This window comes from Tetrao urogallus (assembly GCF_951394365.1).
Source record: "Tetrao urogallus genome assembly, chromosome: Z".
Taxonomy (NCBI): domain Eukaryota; kingdom Metazoa; phylum Chordata; class Aves; order Galliformes; family Phasianidae; genus Tetrao; species Tetrao urogallus.
Window position 1 is genome coordinate 62110824 of NC_136816.1, and position 23548 is coordinate 62134371.

Here is a 23548-nt window from a genome sequence, read left to right on the forward strand (position 1 = left end):
CTTCTCCTTCTCTTTCATGTGGCATCAGTTCACATCCAACATCTCTCCCAAGGCCAACCATCTGTTTGCATTTATCCATATAAAACCCACCTTAAGAACTGTTTCTATTGCAATGAGTGAGTCAGCATTTTCTCTGTTTTTAAAAAAGAAATGTCAGAAATATTCATTTTTCAAGAAATCTTTATTTTGGGCTGAAGGAAGAGGTTGTATTGTGTGTGTTTTTTATTTGTTTGTTTTTGTTTCTTCTGCACACTTGGACCAAAAGAGAAATAATGGCTATTAATAATTGCTCCCTGCATTTTTTTTCCCTAAAACAGCTGCTATCAAAGATGTTGAGGAATAACACAAATGCAGGACCACAGCTGGCTCTGCTAGGACTTCAAGGTGAGGTGATCGTCTACCCTGGTTCTTGTCAGGCATTATTTCTTACAAGTGCACACCTCCAGAATTCCACACACATATCAGCCACTTCAATAAAACATGACCGCTCATGCTGAGGTCAACAGATCAAGGCTGTTGTAACAGCTCCAGATGGCTTACAGAGCCTTATTGGCTTCATTAATTCATTGATTCTAGGGCAGAAATATAAACGCTTTGCTAATGCAAACACTGAAGAAGCTGCCTCTCAAAATAAAGACAGGTTGGGAATGAGAATGGATGATACCAATTTATATCATCTGCAAAGGGCAAAGCCAAAAGAAAACAAATGTCCAAAGAGTATTGCAGGAAGGAATTATTTTTTTGGTGTGAACAACCCATTGCAGAGATTTCATATAGGAACAAAGAAACTTGGAGCAGCCATCAGCTGGGAGATCCTGCCAAGGTCAAGATCCCAGCACAGAGGATATCTGGTCTTATTCTGCAGTTCTATCACTGATAGAGTGGCTGGGCACTGAACAGGTTGCCCAGGGCACTGGTTACAAGCTGCCAGAGTAGTAGTAGTGTTTGCACAATGCTTTCCATCAGACAGTCTGACTTCTGGTGATTCTGTGTGGAGCCTGGAGTCGGACTAGCTGATCCTTATGAGTCCCTTCCAACTTGAGATATTATGTGATTCTACGATTGCAGCCAGGGCCAGGGAGGCTATTTGGTGCCCAAGGGCTGCATAGGGAACGAGGAGGCTGTTGATGTCCCCACCACCGTTCCAGAAGCTGGGCTGAGATCCCGAATTAGCGCTGAGGGGAGATGGGTGACACGGCCCAGTCGGCGGCACAGGCGAATTCTGTGCCAGGAAAGGAGCGGCGGCACGAACTCTGCCGCCCAGCGCCCGGCCTGAGACGGCTCCTCGTCCCCTGAGTTACCTGGGACGGGCTGAAGCTACCGTCGCCAACCCCTGCACTCCTCGGGGACAGCCCGGCCGCACCGACCGGCGACGCGGCGGCCACACGAGCAGCACACCGCATCGGAACCAGGGCCCGGCCGGGGAGGGGCAGCGGGCGGGGGCGAGGCGGCGAGGACGGGGCGGCGCCGGGCGGGCGGGGCCGGGCCGGGGCCGGGCGGGCTGGAACGAGCGGTTGCGGCGGCAGTAGGAGAGCGGTCGGGGTACGGCGGCATGGCTTCGTCGCAAGGCAAGAACGAGCCGCGGTTCGCCGACTGGATGGCAGCTCTGCCCGACAGCATCCGCAGCACCCCGCTCACCAACCTGGCCATCCCAGGTAGGGCCGCCCCTGCCTTCCCCCCGCTCCGCCGCCGCGAACAGGTGGGCCGCTGCCCGCCCTCTGCCCCTCGCGACCGCGGGGGGGGGGGAAATGGCGGCGGGACTCGCGGCGCCGCTGCCGGTCCGCGTCCCCCCCGGGATGGAGCCGGAGCGGGAATCGCTGCCGCGGGAGCGGCGCCGTGCGGGGCGCTTCGGCGGTGCTCGGCGCCGGGCATACCGGCGGGCGGTCGCGTGCCGAGCGCTCCGTCCCGGCCGTCATACCGCCGGCACCCGGCCGAGGGTCGGCGGCGCGCCGGCGGCGACCTCCTCACTCCCGGACTTTCTGTGTTTTTTCTTTTTCTTTCTTTTTTTTTTTTTTTTTCTTTCCAGCGAGGTGCGGGCTGTGAGTTGACCTAGGCGAGGCGGTGGGTGGCCCTGGTGGGTGGGCTGCATGGCTCTGGTGCCTTGCCCGGTATGCTGGCCCCGGTGCCCGCTGGGCTCCTCAGGCGCTGAGGCTGCGCTCGTGTCTCTCGAGCTCCCCTGGGGGAAGCGTCCACTTCTCGCAAGTTTTGCCCAGCAGCTCCTTGCGTTGCAGCTATTTGTAACGCCAGCCGAAGACCTGTTTAAGTCAATCGCGGCAGTTTCACTAGAACTTGTCTTCTGCAGCAGAAAGCTTTGCTTTCATAGTCTCTTACAGCTCATGCAAGCTGTGGCTCATCTTTTATTGCTACACTGTGTTTTTTGCTGTAGGTTGGGTATACTGGGTGTAAAACTGCATTCCCTCCTCAGTGTAGAGACCCAGCATCTGTAATTATGATGTCAAATCCTGTTGGAGCTATTAAAAGCTTTTGGTGTTAATAACTCTTTGTTAGTCCTCAAGCTACAGAATGTTCCTGTAGAAAACTGTCTGTGATGAGAATTGAGTTGGTTTGCAATTCACTGAGTCTTTACAAGTTAAATGTATTGTTTTAGAGTCTTTTTCTTGGTTTTGACTAACCTTGTGTGAAATTGCTTGTGAAGTGGATCAGTGTTCACTGGTTTCTTTTGCTGAGGCTTTTGGGGGCATCTCTTACTGAGCACTCAGTTACTGTCTCTCAGTCCTTTAGTAAAACACAGGACAGGCTTTCACAGTGCACTTTTATTAGAGCTTTGGTGCAGCTTGGGCAGCAATAACACAATCTTTCAGATGTTTTATTAACATTTCTGAATGTTTTTCGTTTTTTTTTTTAAATGATCTCTCACAGACCTTCTTATTGCAAAGTGCAAAGAGTGCCCTTAAATTAGCAGAAGGGCTTTTTTCACATAATGGTGAAGGACGTAGTTCTTTCCGTGAAATTATCTTCAAAACTTCCTTAACTTCAGTGACATAAAGTGAAGATCTTAGGAATCTGCCTGTCTGGTGACATAAATTGATGCAAAATCTGTTAGTTTTTCTGTTTTGCTTCTAAAATGCCAGTTTAGGCAAATAGAGCTGTATGGAGAGGGGGGAAATAGAGCTCATATATATTGGTCTGTCATGGAGCACAGGCATACAGCCTCCGTGGGTACTGCTGCAGGTAAACTAATCGTACCTTCTTGCAGTAGATTGTTACCGTGTTCAAAATGCAACATGAAAATATACAAAATATACAGTGTTAGGGCAAAAGGGATGGGATTGATTTAATCTTTCAAGATGAAGTAATGTTTTAGACATAGACAAAGTTTGTTTGCAAGTTTATTTCCATATGACCAAAACTGAAAATTAACGTTGTGTGTGTGTAACATAAGCACTGCTTCCTGAGTTGCTGATGCAAGGAATGTGCAGAATCAGAAATCTATTAAATCAAACGTTTTAGTTTTGACATAGGACTTTTAAACTGTTTTGCAAACTAATGTTTCCAAATTCTCAATTATTGTAGTAATGTAATCATAAAACAATTTATGTATAAATAGAATTTTCTTTACTTTTTTTTTTTTCTATAACAAAGGAAATTAACAGTAAATTATTTTATTTTCTTTTGAGCAGGATATAAGCTTTCCTTGCAGCAGTAGGAATACTGTCTTTGAACTTAACTCAGCTGTATAGAATTCAGCTTAGAGTACTGAGGAAGAGTACAATGCTCATGTGCAAGAAACCAACTGTTAGCTTGAAAATGTCAGAATGAATTTTCCAAATGGGTGTATCATCATTGATCCAACACAGAGGATATTTCATTACATTATGGAAAATGTTGTTGTTCTATTAGAAGCCACAGGTACGTTTCTCATTGTTTCAGAAGGAGTGCCTGGAAATGAGATGATGCACTGTGTCTGTTGCAGAAGAAAGACACAAAATACGTAGCGTCGTGTTATGATAGTATGTAAGCAGTAATACTGCAGCGTTCGTAATGTTTAGAAACATGATAGATCGTACATAATCTATTTTTATTTATTGGTTACTTGTTAAGCTTAAACTCTTGCTTCCATAGCCAGTGCTGGGTTTTGTCAATATCCCAGCATAGTCATTCACTTGTTTTGTTCTCAGCAGTTCAGGCCAAGTATTTTTCTGAAGATGGGGAATCCAGTAGAGGAGGCACAGATCTCTATTACAACGTGTGCCAGCTTTGTCAGTCAAACTTTTCCATTTGGATTTCTTCCAAGTATGAGAATGTCTCCTTATACCATGGTATTTTCTTCCTTGTCCCTGCTGGCTGTATCTGTGTTGTTGCGTATTGCAGATGGCAGATTTTCCTCAAGTAGAGAATGCCAGTAACATCTAATAGTATACATTGTGTGGAAACAACAAAATCTTCTAGCAACCAGAAAATAATATCATGTTTAATCTTCTATTGCTATGACGATTAGAACAATGAAGGAGTTATATTCACTTCAGGGTTTTTCTCCTACTGCTTTAAACTCCTGACATTAAAAGGTCTGCCTGGCTAGAGACATAACAGTCTGATTTAAAAAAAAAAAAAGGTGGGGGATTGTGGGTTGCTGGCTGATTGTTTGAGAGAGTGTCTCACAGTACTTGTTAAGGTGTAGTTTTGACGGATGGCTGCGCCTATTTACTGGGGTAAGAAACGGCTTTCTGTCGATAATGTAGGCTTATAGAACTGAAGTTTTTGGGCCCCCAAATCATGGATAGAATGTGAAGTGTAGAGTGTGTTCTGTTGCACTGATGCTCTCTTCTTATTCTGGATTGACGACATAAGCTGTGTGCAGTGCAGTAAAATAGGCATTGGTAGGCAGCATTTCCTTATGAACTGACCCACTTAGATCAATTAACTTTTTCTTATTGACAGTCTGTAGATAAGCGTGTAGTTTTGAGTCTGAGTTTTATATAAATTATGTATATGTTACCTTTCCCCCTAGTCCTGATTTTCCAAGCATCTGAGAAAGCCTTTACAAATAATTTACAGTGGAAGAAAGTGCTTTCCTCTTGAAGTAACAAATCTTTCTACCAAAATTATAGCTTGCCTGCAGTTAGTTATATGAGTAATTCTGATGTGCTAGGGACATGTATAAAATCCTCTGAATGAATTTGAGACCCCAAATACCCTGTGAGTGCTTTGTTTTGAGTGCTGAGACTTTGTTGTTTCGTGTGAGGGTTTTGTGCTTTCTTTGAGTAGATGAAACCTTTGGCCTCAGCATGTGCTTTTGTCGCCTGAGAATTCACTGTAAGCAATACAATTCTCAGTGAAAATTATTTTCACTTATTACCAGCTTGGTGGCTGTTTGCTTAATGTAGTACCTTAGAATGAATCCGCAGGATCTGAATAACATCTTTTGTTTCTCAGATAGGATTTTTTTTTTTTTTCCTCTTTTGACCTATAAAGTTCTTTGTCCATTGGCCAGAAAGCAATTACTAGATACAGCAGAGCTAAAGTTGACTCATTTTAAATGAGAAGGAGATTTTGGCAGATGGAATTCTTTACTTCTTATTGTGCTATCCATATTTGGAAAGAGGCTCAGAGATCTGAAATTCATATTCCCCACTTTTCTATCATCATCATTTAAAAAAAAAAAAAAAAAAAAAAAAGCAGCAGGACCTTGCATAAAACTACCTTACAGAAAGAGGTGATGTCTGCTGGTATCAAAGATTTTCAGTAAATGTATATGATGTATATAAGGTACAAGAAATGGTACAAGAGACTTGGGAAAAAAACATTTACAACGTTGTAGTTGCAATATTTTGGCTATTTTCTGGATGACAGCATTGAAGAAGTAGCATAATGACTTCTTTTCTAGTAATACTTTAAATTTCTATCTTCTGTTGTAATACCTTGCAGATGTTTGAGTGGTTACTGCTTGGACAGATAGTTCTCACTCTCAGACTTACAGAGAACTTTTATCACCTTTTAATGGGCTAAAAATATTTTCCTGTTGGTTACATGCATATACAACGTTTTCATTTGTAAATGCTATTAGGGATCTCTTTAATTTTGAGCCTGAAAAGCTGATGAAATTGATGTTCTTAGTGTGAAGAGGGGTGTATTTAGGAAGTCGTTGGAGGCCGCTTCATCTTTATTTGTCCACTAGTGGTCAACAGAATACCTCTGCTTTTCTGTGTACAAAATTATTTCCACTTTCTACTGTGAACTGATACTGCAGGTAGCCTTATAAATAAGCTGATAATGCAGGGCCCCACCTAGCTTTTAGCCTACATATAAATATCTGGAAGAACTGTTCTTTTGCCAGCACAACCTGTATTCTGTCATAGTGCCCTTCTGCCTGAAATAAGTGCTTTATGCTTTCTTTTCTGATCTGAGAATTAATATGTTCATGACTGACATTCCTGACCTTTCCTTTGTTAGCCAATTTCTTAAGTAATGAGCTTCTTTTATCTTACCTACCTGTAAAATAACCTCTCGCTAGCCTTGCACATGTTAGCGTTATTTCCAGCCTTTTCAGAAGTACTTCTCTGACATGGTTTCTGTAGCATTCACCATTAATTCTCCATGCCAGGATGTGTTTCTAGCATGCAGAGAGTGAGACTGTGTGGTTTCTTTTACCGCCATGCATTCAGGCTCTTCAGCTTCTCGCCTGTCTACTTGGAGGAATGACTTGAAACCACTTTTTCTTGGTTTTCCCAGCAGGTGGTTCTTATTTAATATGGCAGTTTCCTTCCCTTGATCTCTTCTGTGTAGTTCCTGCTGAGCTGACGACTTCTCTTGCCTTCCTTGCATCCCACTACACTGGTAGGTGTGGCAGAGGAAATGACTGCATTGCCATCCGGAATTATTCCCTTCTTTCCACCTCATTGCGTTTGTTTCATTTCATCTCTTGGCTGGAAACTTGCGGTTCTGTCTTTACATCAGGACTGCTTTTACCTTGTATGAAATTTTAAACTCTGCAAATGTTTTATTTTTGGTAACTTTTGGCATGGTCTTCGACATGAAATGATACTTACTTTGCAGGTGCTCCAATGCACTCAAAGAAGAAAGTAATTAAAAATGCAAGTTCAAAGCAGGCCACATTATGAAGCCACAACTTTGAGTAGAGGATTTATCCCTCTTATAACACTTAATGTATTTAAAAGGAAAACTTCAGTGTCTTGTACTGCTCTGCCAATGGAGATTAACTAAAGTTTTAGCTATGTAATTAGACATTTATTATTTTATGTCTAATAAATACTTTTGAAATTCAAGGAATAGGCTTGGATTTAACAGTTCTGATTTTCAAACCATTTCCAGCAGCTGTTTCCAATGACAGTAACATTCCATCTGTAGTCATTCAGAAAAGCTTTCTCACTCTATCCTGTACAAAATGCCTAGCATACAGATAAAGAAAAACAGTGCAGTGGGTGAACAACTGGGTGATGGGTCAGGCTCAAATGTCTAGAATAAATGGGGTTGCATCAGGCTGGCAGCTAGTTATTAGGGGAGTTCTGACAAGCTCCATTTTAGGGCCAGTTCTCTGATGTTTTCATAACGATCGGATAGAGGACTCAGATGCATACTAAGTAAGTTTGAGTTCGACACCAAGTTGAGAGGAGCCTTTTGGGCAGAAAGGCCTTGCAGAGACTGAAGGGCTGGGCAGTCACCAACCACATGAAGTTCAAGAAGAGCAAGTGCCAGATTCTGTGCCTGAGACAGGGCAATCATAGAATCACAAGGTTGGAAATGACCTATAAGATCATCTAGTCCAACCATCTCCTCATCACCATTGCCACCACAAGGCTACTGTATCATATCATGCAGCACATTGTCCAGACGCCTCTTGAACACTGCCAGGAACGGCGACTCCACCACCTCCCTGGGCAGCCATTCCACTGCCTGACCACTCTCTGAGATAAATAGTTCTTCCTTATGTCTAATCTAAACCTCCTCTGATACTACTTGAGGCCATTACCCTGTGTCCTGCTCATTGCCTGGGAGAAGAGGCCAAATCCCTCTTCACCACAACCTCCCTTCAGGAGGTTGCAGAGTGCAATGAGGTCTCCCCTGAGCCTCCTCTTCTCCAGACTAAACAATCTCAGCTGCTTCTCATAAGACTTGTGCTCCAGACCCCTCACCAGTTTCGTTGCCCTTCTCTGGACACGCTCCAGGACCTCAATGTCTTTCCTGTAGTGAGGGGCCCAAAACTGAACACAATATTCGAGGTGCGGCCTCACCAGTGCTGAGTAGAGGAGGATGATCACCTCCCTGCTCCTGCTGGCCACACTATTTCTAATGCAGGCCAGGATGCCGTTGGCCCTCTTGGCCACCTGAGCACACTGTCGGTTCATGGTCAGTCGAGCATCAACCAACACCCCCAGGTCCTTCTCCACACTTCATGCAGCCACTTGTCCCCAAGCCTATAACACTGCATGGGGTTGTTGTGCCCAAAGTGCAGGACCCAGCACTTGGCCTTGTTGAACCTCATCCCATTCACCTCAGCCCAGCGATCTAGCTTGTCTAAATCCCTCTGAAGGGCTTCCCTACCCTCAGGCAGATCAACACCACCTACCAGCTTGGTGTCATCTACAAACTTACTGAGGGTGCACTCAGTCCCCTCATCTAGGTCATCAATAAAGATATTAAACAAGATGGACCCCAGTACCGACCCCTGGGGGACACCACTTGAAAGGGGTTGCCAGTTGGACTTAATTCCATTCACCACTACCCGTTGGGCACGGCCCCCTAGCCAGTTCCTTACCCAAAGGAGTTTATACCTGTTCCTCAGTTGCCACATTCCTTGCTGCATCAAGTATAGGATGAGAATTATCTTTGGTTCTTCTTTTGCCATTGATATATTTATAAAAGGATTTTTTATGTCTTTTACTGCAGTGGCCAACCTGAGTTCAAGTTGGGCTTTCGCCTTCCTAACTTCCTCCCTGCATACCTTAGCTACTTCTCTGTAATCTCCCCAAGTAGCCTGTCCCTTCTTCCAGAGGACATAGATTCTTTTTCTCCCTAAGTCTCACCAATAATTCCTGGCTCATCCACACCAGTCATCTTCCCCTACGGCTCGCCTTAGGGCACTCAGGGGCAGTTTGTTCTTGTGCCTTTAAGATTTCCATCTTGAGGAGCGTCCAGGCTTCCTGGGCCCCTTTACCCTTGAGAAGCGACTCCCAAGGGACCTGTGCTACAAGTGCCCTGAAGAGATCAAAGTCCGCCTTCTGAAAGTTCAAGAAGGTAGGTTTGCTGGTCACTCTTTTGACCACTCTTTCTCCCCAAGAATGGAGAATTCTACAATTCTGTGGTCACTCTGCCCAAGACGGTCCCCAACTTTCACTCCTCCCACCAGTCATTCTCTGTTAGCAAAGACCAGGTCCAGCAGGGCACCACCCCTGATAGGCTCTCCTACCAGTTATGTAAGGAAGCAATCTTCCATGCAGTCTAGAAACCTCCTGGACTGCTTCCTCTGCGCTATATTATTTTTCCAACATATATCAGGGAAGTTGAAGTCTCCCATGAGAAGAAGTGTTGGTGATTGCATGACTTCTGCAAGCTGCTCATAGAATGCCTCATCCAACTCTTCGTCCTGATTAGGCAGTCTATAACAGACCCCCAAGATGCCGCCCCTACAGGCCTTCCCCCTGATCTTTACCCATAGACACTCCACTCTATCATTCCCAACCCCGACCTCTTCAACCTCGAAACAGTCTTTAATATAAAGGGCCACACCACCACCCTCCTTTCTTCCTCTATCCCTTCTGAAGAGCTTGCAGCCATCTATCACAGCACTCCAGTCATGGCAGTGGTCCCACCATGTTTCAGAAATAGCAACAAGGTCACAATTAGCCTGACTTGCAATCCCTTCCAACTCTTACTGCTTGTTGCTCATGCTGCTTGCATTGGTATAGACATATTTCAGACGAGTCATCTGCCTCACCCCCAGCTCAAGCATCGTTCCCCTAGAATGCTCATTCCCCTAGAGAGGCTCATCTCTTGAGAGGCCTGTTTTGAGGGCCCTTCCCCCTTCATAGTTTAAAGCTCTTTCAATACGCCCCGCTAGTTCCTGCGCTAGTATTCGTTGCCCCCCTTTGAGATAGGTGGGTTCCATAGACAGACAACAGGCCAGGGGCCGAGTAAACTGCCCCATGATCAAAGAAACCAAACTCTCTGGCTCGACACCAGCCTCCGAGCCAATTATTCATCACTTGTGCTTTCTGATTCCGCTCAGAGTCCCTCGCTGCCCCTGAAGGTATAGTGCAGAAGATCACTTGAGCTCCCACTCCTTGAACTAAATGCCCCAAAGCCCTGAAATTTTTTTCATCTTGTGTAGACTTCTCTGAGCGATTTCATCACTGCCCACCTGAACTACAGGTAGTGGAAAGTAGTCAGATGACCTAACCAGCTTTGGGAGCTGCCTACTTGTGTCCCTGACCCGAGCCCCAGGAAGGCAGCACACTTCCCAATGGCCCAGGTCAGGTCTGCATATGGGGCCCTCCGTTCCTCTGAGAAGACAGTCACCCACCATGACCACCCTTCTTTCTTTCCTGTCGGAGGCAGTCTCAAGGCGTGAGGGTGACCGCCTTGCCCTAGGCTCTCTCCTAAGCAGATCCTCTATCACCTCTCCAGTCGCCTCCCCTTCAACTTCCAGCATCTGGAACCTGTTACTTGGAGTTGTGAAAGCGGGCTAGGCAGGCAGGGGTGTCTCTTGTGACAACGAGTTGGGACTCTCTTCCAACCTTCCTCATCAGTGAGGTCTGTCTGACTGTGACAGGGCAGGGGGTCCACCACCTGTCTGGGCTTTTTTCCTGGAGCCCTTCTCTCTGGTAAGCCAGTGAGTCACTCCACCAGTCGATCTCCCGCTCACACTCCCTGATGGTCCTAAGTCTCTGCACCTCATCCTTGAGCTCCACCACCAGGCTGAGCAGCTCATCCACCTGCTCACACCTTGCACAGGTGAAGTCCCTGTCACTCTCCCTGGGCAGAAGCGGGCTCAGGCACTCTCTGCAGCCAGAGGCCTGAACAGCAACATTTCTCTGTAAGCATTCCATGTGGGTCGCCACGGTCTTCATAGAACGAGCCCGCTGTCTAGTGGAGACTATGTTTCAGCCTATGTTCTCAGAGACTGCCAAGGAAAGCCGGTCTCCTGAGCAAGGAGGGAGCAGAGCTAATTCTCGCTACTGGACCCACCTCCCACACGCACAGATGTAGCGCCCTATGGGAAGCGTAGGCTGTGCTCTCTCACTGAACCTCCTCTTTCTCAATGAGCAGAAACAGTGGCTTCTCACCTGATGTGACTCGTGGGGGGAAACTAGCTTCCACCCTCTCAGGAGCTATTTAAGGCTTATTATCAGGTGCGAAGGTGTGAATTTGAGGGTGGCTGTCTAAACCGTGCCGCCAATGTGCCAGCTCCACCCCTGGTGACTCAGGAGCCCGCCCACAAGCTGCCGGCTCCCAGCACAGGCGCAGTACTGATGCTAGCCTCAAAAAAGCCCTAAAAAGCCTTAAAAAAAGCCTTAAAAAGAGCTTTTTGATTGGCCTTTTTTTACTCCAGATCCCTTGCCAGCGCAGACTTACCTGCTCAGAAGCTAGTCTCCGCAGCAAATGACCGATGGCACGTTTGTAGGGTGTTTAAACCGTGCCGCTAATGTGCCAGCTCCACCCCTGGTGACTCAGTAGCCCGCCCACAAGCTGCCGGCTCCCAGCACAAGCGCGGTGCTGATGCTAGCCTCAAAAAAGCCTTAAAAAAGCTTGAAAAAAAAAGCTCCACAGCAAAAATTCAAGTGTGGATATGTGTACAGACTGAGGATTGGAACCTTAGAGAGCAACCCCATGGGAAGGGATCTGGGGGTTCTGGTTGATAGCATGTCAGATCGGAGTCAGCAGTGTGCCTTGGCAGCCCAAAAGACCAGCCGTACCCTGGGGTGCTCCAGACCCAGCACTGCCAGCAGTGGCTGTCCCCTCTGCTCTGGGCTATGCACCCTCACTTCCAGCACTGGGTGCAGGTTGGGCACCACAATATAAGGAGGACATACAACTATTAGAGAGCATTCAAATGAGATCTGTGAAGGCGGTAAAGGTTCTAGGCGTTGAGGAGTGTGAGGCTCTGCTGGGGTCCCTCGATTTGTTGGGCCCAGAGCAGAGCAGGCTGAGGGGAGGCCTCAGGGTGGACTTGGCTGCCCAGGGCTGTGAGCACGGCCTCTAGCTGCTGGAGTTCAGAAGGTGTCTGTACAACGCTCTAAGACTTAGAGTTTGAATTTTGGGCATACCTGTGTTGAGCTAGAGTTAGGCTTCATTCTTCCGGGTCCCTTCCAAGTCGGTTTATGGTTCTGTGTTCTTGTTTTACCTTCAAGGTGGGTACAAATCACAGTGCTCTGTTTGTGAGCAGCTTGTACGATCCTTACAGTAAAGTTCATGAGGCATTGCAAATAATGTAATTTGGAAGAAGGTTGATTTAAAATATGAAAATTTGAATTTCAATTTAAGCTTTTGCAGAGCTGGTTGCTTTTTCATTTGATCTGCTGTAGCATGTGTTGGCTACATCTTTTTGTATTCTTTTGAACATTTGTAGAGTGAGAAATAATAACTGTAAGGAAGTACTGAAATGTTGGAGTAAGTCAGTATAAACAGATGCAGTGAAACACTTTTCGCCTTCTCAAGTAGCCATCAGAAATTGGAATTACTAGTGGTTTCCTCAGGAGGATTTCCAGGATAAATAATTTGCATTTATTTTCATGTATATATATATTGTTTGTGTTTGCTCAGCAATACCAGCTGAGGTCAGATTTCACATATTTGTAGCAGGGTTTGGTTTCTTTATTGAGAAGTAACAGTTTGTGCTGAGGACTGGTTGGGTAATGTGAAACTCTGAAATATACGAAGTAATTTTTTAACTATTTCCAGTAAAAGTAAAATTGCAACTGATAATAACAATAATAGTAATCACTCCCTAAGTTGTCATCTGTCCAAAATGCACGCAGAAAAGCTGGGGATTTTTTTTCCCTAGGAGAAAAATGCCTGGCAAACAAGAGGGCTTTAGTGCTAGAAGGTGCTGAGTGCATCAGGTCCCATGGGATGGTATGGGTCTTCCATCAGCTCAGACCTAATTGTTCTGAAGAGACTGTGGTGTCTCTAACGTAGCAAAATGTCATATCAACTTTTGAAGTTGTTTCTCTTGGGGTGAAATGTAATATATTCTATTTTTTTCATCTTAAAAGCAGAATATGTACTTTTTTTTTTGGCTGAATCCAGTCTTTGTCATGGTTTTCACTATGATCTGATTTAGCAGAATCATTAGAATAATTTTCTGATGTATTGCCAACTTTTAAAATGCTTCTGTTTCTATTAAATTATGTTTAATTTTTTTTCATCTAATCTTTCATCTGCTAGCTTGCATTCCTTGTGCTTTATTTCACAGTTGATACACTAAAATGATGCATTTAAGCATTTCAGAATATCTAGAAAAGGAGAAAGGGAGGGAAGGAAACAACAGATACCCTTAGCAGCGATTCCAATTTTGGCTCCCCTCTGTCTGTGACACTTAGGATGTCTCAGGTGATTGAAGATGTATGACTTGAACTACTACTATAAAAGTGGAAACCTATGGAGGAAGCTTATTATAAATTTTGCTACTGATTTGGAAAAGCCAGGATAAAGCCAGAGCTAACCTGACGTTTAAGTAACTTCTAAAGGCTTTTTTTTCCCCAGCAGTTTTTAAATCAAAGCAAAACATAATGAAACAGGTAGATATTTTCTGCTTTACCTTGTGGTACTGTCATCCAGAATGTATTAATGTTTGTTGTTGGATTTTTTTTTTTTAAATCTTATTAAACATATGGCAAGTACTAACATTTTGGCAGGCATGCAGCTTGCTTTTATAACTATGGAAGGTTACTAAATTGGGACTTAAGTGAGAATGTTTAATATGTGAGTTGTGTTTATAGTGCAATGTGATCAGTCTGTTGGTCTACATCTTAAAAATTTTTTTAGTTTGTTTAAATACGTTTAAAAAACTGCATATTCCTCAAAAGTGAGTTTCAGACTTTCCAAAGCTGAATGATGTGTTCAGAAGATGTACCAACTGAGAACAACAGAAATTGTTTTCTGGTGTTTCATTCAGATTTCTACTATTAAAGGGTAGAAAAGATACAGAAAAAAAGTTTTAGTTTTTTACTACCTCTGAAGCCACTACAAAGCTGCTCTTTTTCCAGCGTAGACTAGGGCTACTGATCTCAAGAAAAACACTAACATTGAGGCTGGGCTTGTTTTTAGGAGAAGAGATTAATTATGAATTGTACTCCATGGGATGTGGAGTAATTCACTGACCCCTAGACAATACTGTGGGAGAAAGGCTATTTATTTGTTTATTTGCAAACTGCAAATCAGTGCAGTGGGGTGATCTGGGGCTGTTCAAAGCTGTTCTTGAAATTCCTCAGAAAGTGGGAGGAGAAAGCCTCATGGAAGTAAAGATCTGACTTGGGCATTAAGTAGCAGATGCTGTGGGTTAGGTGGCATTCATCACTGTCTCCATTTGCACTAAGAAGTACCATTTAGGGTTTCCCTCCCAGATCCTCTTATCTGCAGATACATTCTAGAATTGGCTATGCTCGCTGCCTGTATGTAATGGGCATCTACCTGTAATGCCAGAGTCACCTATGTATGTCTTTGGTCAACACATTCAAGTTGAGGACTATGTAGGCCATTTAAGTATGTGGATTTAAATCTGGATTTTCCTGTTCAGGAAGTAGCTTTGTTTTGTTTCTTTTTTCTTATTAATACTACAAGCTTTTCCAGAAGTCATTTTACCATCTCCAAGCATGAAATGCTTTTGCATTGGCATGGAGATGCTCAGATTTACAGAACCACAGAATCATGGGGTTTGAGGAGACCTCGAGATCAAGAGTCCAACCCCTCTGCTAAGGCAGATACCTGACAATAGGTCACACCGGTAGGAGTCCAAATGGGTCCTGAATATCTACATAGAAAGAGACTCCACAACCTCTCTGGGCAACCTTTTCCAATGCTCCATTGTCATTACTATAAAGAAGTTTTTCCGTATGTTTTTATGGAACTTTCTATGTTCAAGCTTTAGGCTATTACCCGTTGTCCTATTGCTGTGCACCACTGAGAAGAGCCTGGTCTCATTCATTTACCTCCCACCTCACTTTAGATACTTATAAACACTTACCAGATCCCCTCTCAGTCTTCTTCTCAACCTGAGCAGAGCCAGGTTACTCAGTCATTCCTCATATGGGAGATGCTCCAGATGCTTTATCATCTTTGTGACCCTCTTCTGGACTTCTAGGAGATCCCTGTCTTTGTTGAACTGGAGAGCCAACAGCTGGACACAGTAGTCTAAATGCAGCCTCAGCAGGTCAGAATAGAGGGGTCCATCAGCAGGTCCCTCGGCCTGCTGATCATGCTCTTTATAATGCACACCAGGATACCATTGGCCTTCTTGACTACAAGGACACGTTGCTGATTCATTGCTGACCTAATGTCCACCAGGACACCCAGGTCCTCTGCAGAGCTCCTTTCCAGCAGGTAAGCCCCTAACCTGCACTGATGCATGTGGTTATTCCTCCCCAGGTATTAAACCTCACCAGGTTCCTTCCGGTCTGTTGGCCACTCCTGCCAGCTTTGTATCATCAAGAAACTTGCTGATGGTAGACTCTATCCTTTCATCCAGGTCACTGATGAAGATGTTGAACAAGATTGGACCCAGCACCAGCCCATAGGAACACTGCTAGTTACAGGCCTCCAACCAGACTGCCCCAGATGACAACCCTCTGAGATCTGCCACTCAACCAGTTCTCAATCCACCTCTCTGTTTACTCACCTGTCCCATGCTTTCTAAGTTTCATAACAAGGATGCTGTGGGCAATGTTGTCAAACATCTCGCTGAATTCAAGGCAGACAGCATCCACTGCTCTCCTCCCATCTACCCAGCCAGTGATGATATCACAGAACGCTACTAGGTTGATGAGCATGATTTCCCCTTAGTGAATCCACGTTGGCTATTCCTGATAACCATCTTCTCTTCCAATTGCTTGGAGAATTATCTGGAAGAGGTTTTCCTCTTTCACCTTTCCAAAGACAGAAGTGAGGCTGACTGGCCTGCAGTTTCCTGGATTCTTCTTCTTGTTCTTTTTGAAGACTGAAGTGACAGTCTTCAGGCACCTCTCCCATTCACCAAGACCTTTCAAAGATGCCAGAGAGTGAGCCAGCTTCACCTCTGCCAGCTCCCTCAGCACACGTGGGTGCTTCCCATCAGGGCCCATGGAGTTGTTTGCATTGATTTTGCTAGACGGTCTCTTTAGTTCACTTTGATCTGTAAAACATTGCTTGGTTGGAGTGTTGACTTAATGCTCTTATGTGCAGAATTGATAACCTTTAATCTTTCCATTAGGACAGGTTGTCTCAAATGGATCTTGTCTGTGCTCGGAGCAGTTAGTGCATGTATTTTAACATTCAGTCATGCTTCAGGGCTTATCTAGTAGTGCAGGCTTTTATAGTAAGAGGGAGTTGGACTTGTGCCGGTGGCTAAGTGTTATTTAGGACATGTGCCTAGTGAGTGTTTTGAGAAACATATTTTATCAGTTGACAATAAATAAGGAGAAATCAAGCCAGCTTCAGTAGTTTTTGGATGTAGCTGTCTTACAGGGGAAATAAGCCAAAGGACACTGTGAAGGACATGAACAGCACACGTACAATTGAATACTGCTGTTTCTTCTCTGTAAGAAGCAGGAATCCCTTTGAAAATCACAGTGGAGAATATGGAGAAAAACAGATATTTCTAAAGCCAGTTTCTGATTGGAAACAACCTGAACTGGTAAAAACAGACACTGAACTGTTAGAGAGCTCGGTTGATGTGGTGGTGGTGCTGAAGAGGAATGGTCTGTTTTTTGTTCAATTATGCACGTTAGTCCTGTTGCATCTTTCTGCTTTGCAGAGATCAGAACAACTGAGCCTCTCAATTTGGTCCATCTTAGGATTTAAATTCCTAGCTTTCTTGTTGTATATTGTGTACATCACTTAATTATTATGGTTTCCCTACAGTCTGTCCTTTTTGAAATCAGGAGGAATCTCTGATACTGAAAAGTAGCATCAGTGTTAGATGTGCCTTACTGGTACAAGGAGAAAAAGCATGAATTACACTGAAACCAGTGTTATGTGGTACAGGAATCAGAGCTAGAAATCTAAGTCTGGGATGAGAACTGCTCTGTCAAATGATATCAAATATGCAGTTAGCTTAGCATACTAGACTTTGTCATCTTCCATGTCCTTTGCCAGGACAAGGGCACAAGAAATTGATGAGGATAAAGGGATATTCCCACCATGCGTACATGTACTCCATTATTCTTCTGACCTGTGGATTTCTTGAATCAAACAGTTGCATACAGATTATTATGTTGTATAACCCTTAATGGACTTTTTCTTAATGTCCCTTTAGGCTGTAAATAAAGCTGGATCCGTCTTGTTCCCTATCCCCCTCTGCCATTGGAGAATGCAAGGTTTGCAGGGCCATGAGTAGAAGGCAGCGTGGATCACTGATGAGATGGCTTATCTGAGACAAGACTGGATGGAGAAAGTTTTTTTCCTTGCTTCTGGAATTGCTTAGATTTCTTACACCAAATACATGCAGAATAAAGCAACAGAAAGTATTCTGGAACAGCAGCTGTAGCCTGATCCCCTCCTTTGCAGCTGAATCACTGTATGTCACTGTAGGAGCTAAGGTCATCTTGTCTGTGGTCTTCTGGAGCCTGCTGCAAAGTTGAAGGGGGGAGGCTGAAGGATGACTTTGTTTTTCCGGTGCTCGGTATCTTCTGGCTGTCTGCAGTTCACATAAATGTTCCCTTCCTTTCGAGGAGGAATGTATCTTTCTGAATCTCATGCTTTGTGCCAACTACCCTAGAGGAACTGACTGTATGGTGGCCTCTTTCCAGTCCAGTCTGATTCTCAAGTCTTCAGGCAAAAATAAGCTGCTGGTATAATGTTCAGAACTAGATTTTATCTTGTTTTGCCATTACTTTCCCTTATGTATCAGGAGATAATTTCTTAGTCTTCAAGTCACCTCTGTCATTGTGAAATAACTTGAGTTTTATCAGAGAGAGAGAGAGGAGCTGATGGTGTTTCGGTGTCATTGTAAGTGTTTAATAATAAGTGTTTTCATATTTTAAGAGGTATACAAAAGTGTTGATCAGCAAAATTAATGCATTGAAAGCAGCTTCTGAGTCAAGTGAGAGGTAATGCCTTTTCCTTTCGAAACTATTATTGTATTCAAATTCAGGTTGGGCATTAGGAAAAAATTATTTTCTGAAAGAGTGGTTGGGTGCTGGAACAGAGCTGTCCAGGCAGGTGATGGAATCAGTGTCCCTGGAGGTGTTCAAGAAGGGTTTGGATTTTGTACTGAGGAGCATGGTTTAGTGAGGAAATGCTGGTGATAGGTGGATGATTGGGCTGGAAGATCTTGGAGGTCTTTTCCAACCTGGTGATTCTGTGATTCCAGAGGGAGGTGTGAAATGAGATTTGGTAAAGAGGTCCTATAGTCAATGAGGTACTTAAATATTGTTTGAGAGAAACGCAACCTGGACAGTGTGTCCATCTCCATAGTTTCAGTACTAAACAGGCTAAGGAATTCATATTCTCTATTATGACTGTTTTTTTTCCACACTTCACGGTGCCAAAAAAATAAATGGGTTGCTTAAAATGAGAACTGAGGCAGAAGCAGAAAATAAACCCACTTTTAAAGATTTTAAAGATCATGATGTAGTGACTTAGTCTTTGAACTATTCTTTTTTTCTTAAGGAGTATTATATTTTAAAATAGTTGTATTCTGCTCTGATATTGAACTGCAGATGTATTAGAGGAAAAACTAGGTAACTGAAGCTTCTTATTATGTTTTGCATACTGCTGATGCCTTGTGTGTGAGACTCATTTGTGCTTTGTCACACGAACGAGCACAGGAAACACTTCTGGCAGGAAACAAGCAGTTCATCTAAGGGCCTGATGGCTGACAGAGTGGTGGGGGGCACTACCTGTCTCGTGGTCTCTGGAAAAGAAGACCAGCTCCAGTTGTAAGCAGGTTAGAGCGTGAGCTGTGAAGCTGAGGTTTCTGGACTTAATTGAAAAGCAAAGAAAGCATTGCAGCAGCCTCAGTGAAATGGGAAGTTTGCACGGAGGGAAGTAGCTGTTAAGTCTGTGTAAGTACTGAAATTCGTTAACAGTTCTGCATCCTTTCTATGTGAGTGTTGTACACATGCTGCCTGTTTTGGTGTTTCCTGGAGCAAGCCAGTAGCACTTCTTTCCCTCAGTCTATATCCTTCAACCCCTCATGTAGAGTTTCTGAGCATGCTTTTGTAGACACAGACTTGAAGAGGCTGTTCATTGCTTTAGTCTTTAATATATGCTATTTAGTATATGTTGCGAAATAAGATGTGAATGCTCAAAAGCCTCTGATTTGTGTCGTCTGAAAGTTTGAAGGCATGAGTAGTTTCAGTTGTTCATCCAAAACAATACAAGAGAAGAGAATATATTAAATTAAATGGAGAATGAGTATACTGAGGGTTGGAGGGATGAGTACAAAACAACTTAGGTTATGCAAAGTAGTATTTTGTTATCTCTTAGTCAGCAGAAATATATCTGGGTGACTTCTCTGGCACTGCATAAGGTAGAAAAAAACTTAATATTTTATTCTGATCTCCTTATCAGTAGCTGCATGGGTAATGTAAAGCAACTATAAATACTTATAAGCATTTTTGACAGATTTGTAAAGATTTGTAAAGAGAAAGAGGTTATAAAAACAGAGTAGGAAGACTGTTACTGTGCTCACTTGTTAAATTTGTTGTCACACCCCAGGGTATCATCATGCTCTTTTGCTGAAGCATGATAAAAAAACCAAATTTCTGAGAGTTCTGAGTCCCAGTCTGCTCCTGAACCCAAGGGCCTCTGTGCAGATTAGAAGGTGAACTCTGCCAGATACATCCCCATCTTTTCAAAGCACTGCTTCATAAAGCATCTAGAGCATAATCCAGGAGTGTTTTGCTGATGATTTCACCTATGACTTAAGAAAATGCAAAGGAAAACCTAAGCTCGAAAAGAGAAAGCATAGGCTATTAGGAAAGTCAGTACAGTTCACAACAATGAAAACAACATGCTACTGCTAAATAAGAAGTTATAAGAAGTTATACCCAGTCACTTCAGCAGCTGCTGCATTCGTATGTGGGCTCTGAAATGACTGGTTTATTTCTGTCCTTCTTATGTGTGTTCTGAAAATACATATTGTTGTGATATCTCTATCATTTAGAGGTCTTTTGAGCTCTATCATTTACAGCTACTTTGCAGTATGGAAATATTCCATGGGTGTCAAGCTAGGATATGTAAATTGAAAGCCAAGGGAGGGAAGATGTTTTTATAGCTGATAAATTTTAATTGGGATATGGAGCAGGTAACTGCCTACAATGCCATTTTCACTAGGACTGTGCCTGCTGATGTGTGTCTTGCATGCTATTCTTGACAGTGATTTTGTGTTAGCTTTAAAGAAGTAACCTTGAAGTATTTTTGAAGGATGAGCTGACTTTGGGGAAAAAACGAACAAACAAACAAAAAAACCCCATAAATTATAATCTTTTTATTATTTATTGATATTATTTAATTTAGAAAAAAAATCTTGGTAGTCATACTTGCTTCCAGTCAATTTGAAATTCTTTTGGGTGAAGACAGCATTAACTGGGTGACATGAAGTTTTGGGAAGGAACATTATTTCATTGCTAAAATGGTTGGGTGCTCTTCAATTTAATGTATTTCATGAATAAGCTAGATGAGAACAAGCTCATTACTGAAATACATGGGTAACAACAATTGAAGTAGGAAAACATTAGCCCATACTGGACCACAGTAAAATGAACTGCAATTGGGTTAAAAATAAGCAAATAGGTTGGAGTTGGACTGCAGAGTTATTTGAAAGTTATTTGGCAGGAGACTTAAAATGTAATTCTGAGAGAGATCTGGAGGGGAATGATTGCTGCAATTTTAACACATCAAGCAGCTGGGAAGAAGTTGCTGTTGCAGATCTCAGCTGCGTGCTCACAAGTATTGTTTATGATGGAGATGCTAGTACTGTGTCACTGCAAATGTGGTACTGTATTTGTCATTACTAAAAGACAGAAATGGAAGGTGGAAGTGAAGTTACAAAACCATTAGCTGTATGTCAATTTGAGGAGTGGGAGTGAAGTGGCAAAATTGCTAGCATAGGGCCCAGATACAGCTTTGGAAATGGAGTTGAAATCAGCAAGAGATGATAACAGCACATAAATATATTGATGATGGATTAACATAATATATTACTTGGAAGAAAGAAATGAGGTATGATTTCTCTGAACTCCTTGAAGCTTGAATTGGAAGGTCTATCTTGCTGTAAATAAAGATACACATTTCCAGGTGGAAATGCCTTGTCTGACTTAAGGAACACTCTTTTCCCATCCTTTACTCATCTTCAGGAAACAGAGGTTAAAATGTGTCATTTTTTCAAGCAATCTCAGATGTAGAAATGAGCTGTAAGTCATGATAGTCCATTTAAAAAACTGAGTGCTCCTGGTGGATCAAGCTTATGCAGTCTTCTTGAAGTTGCGGCTTGCCATGACGTCACCACCACCTGCAGCTGTCTTCAAACCTCAATTCTTTACTTGTAGCTTCAGCTTTCAGGCTCCTTAAGAGAGTTGCTCTGCATGTGGTAACAATCAGGTGGACTCCGTGGAACACTGGGCATCAGGAATTCAGGGGGTTTCTTCTGCAGATTACAGCATGACAGAGGTGGTTTATTTCTGAGGAAACCTTTTATGGAATATTTTTAGAAAAACATTAAATGTCTTAACGCTTTGCTTGAGCCTCATTGATTTCCTTCAAATTAAAATCACTTTCTGGCAAAAACAAAACAAAACAAAAAACAGCAATGAAACCTCTAGGGAATAAATTTAGAGAATATCAATTAAGATTGTCATAGCTGTTAATTGGTGGCAAGATTGGAGAGGGTACACTACATTTAGAGGGCTGCGATTACAAACTGTGAAGGAAATAATCTAACTGATGCTGTATAAAAGTTGTTGCTTCTAGAATAACTGGGATGTTGTTGTACCGTTCTGTAAAAAAGCCTGGCCATGTACTGAGAGATTGGATTATTTTACATGGCTTGACCTGCTCTCTGAGCCCTTCTCTGCAGGGGGCATCTTAGACTGTCAAGAAGCGTTCTCCTTTTTGATGAAGTTTTAAGCTGAGTAGCTCTGTCTGGTGAAGAGCCAAGATGTATGAGCTTGGAATCTCTCTCTAGATGTTTCTGTGCATGGCAGAGCCTAGCCAATTGAATTGCAGCCTGAAAATTATAAAAAATTCTCTCCACATCAAGAAGTGAATTTTGAACCCTTTTCCTTTTCCAGTGAATTATTATTATTATTATTATTTTTCTTGAACAGGTAGGCCAACTTAAACTCTATAAGCAACTGACAAACCAGGGGGCAATATCCACCATTGAGCCTTAACTAGCTGTGGCTTCATGTTCCACTGGAGTCAAAGCGCTGTCTGTTCTACAGAATATAAAGCAGGACAAGTGTGAGGAAATACACCAGCAGTTAAATGCAGTGATTCTTTCTAAGTATTATGGTAGTGCTTGTAGGTTAGCAGTCCCTAAGACTTGAGGAACATATGAATGAACACTGTACCATGCTGCAAGTAGATTGCTGTCATTCTTGAGCTAGGCAGTCTAAATGATTATTCTGGCTTCTGTCTATACTGTCCTTACAGCTCTGCCAGCACTTCAACCTTAAACACATAGTAGAACCTCTGAATGGTCCAGTCAGGGAGAAAATGCAGCCTTTCCATGTATATGGTTCTGGAGTGCAAGTCATGTTCTGTGTTGCAGAACCACGTCCATGGAGTGAAGACAAACCATAAGTTATGTGTTACTAGAAGAGTAGTAGTGTCTACTACTATTTGTTTGTATATTTAAAAACATTCAAGGTCAGTCTCGACAAGGCTGTGAGACCTAGCTGTAGATGTCTCTGTTCACTGCAGGGGAGTTGGTGACCTTTAAGGGTTCCTTCCAACTCAAATTATTCTATGATTTATTTTTAAGTGTATGTATGGATATATATGTTCCATGTGTGTATGTATATATCTATATAATCTATTTATACAATTCCTGAAATATGTGCATTATAATGCTGTGATTATTATGTGCAGGGAACCTACATGATATCAAATTACCCTCTTCTTTTTTGGAGGGTGGTATTGACTTCCTGATCAGTTTGTGAATCTGCCAAAAAAAAACAAACCAAAAAAAAACAAAAAAAAAACCAAAGCAAACACTAAGTAGTCACCATTCATTAGTCTGTTTGTTCAACCTAACCAACTCCTACATCCCTAAGTAGCTCTTATTTTACCCTTGTAAGGACATGATGCCTTTGTAGTTGAGGTTCCAACATGTGGCAGTGCCATCCTGTATAAATGAATGCATTTCTTAACTGTGCTTTGTTCCATTAATCATGGCACTTGGTTGCCTAAGAAGGGTGTATTACTGCATAAG

At 43.1% G+C, this 23548-nt stretch overlaps 1 protein-coding gene across 1 annotated transcript in view; it reads left to right on the plus strand.

Annotated features, from left to right (window-relative positions):
• Positions 1–1552: 1552 nt before the first annotated feature.
• PLCXD3 (phosphatidylinositol specific phospholipase C X domain containing 3) overlaps positions 1553–23548 on the plus strand; it is a gene marked incomplete at both ends in the record, with an annotated part of 95186 nt that continues 73190 nt past the window's right edge. The window contains one exon of the mRNA XM_079548031.1: positions 1553–1655. Coding sequence (XP_079404157.1) covers positions 1553–1655 — 103 coding nt within the window. The remainder of the gene's footprint in view (positions 1656–23548) is intronic.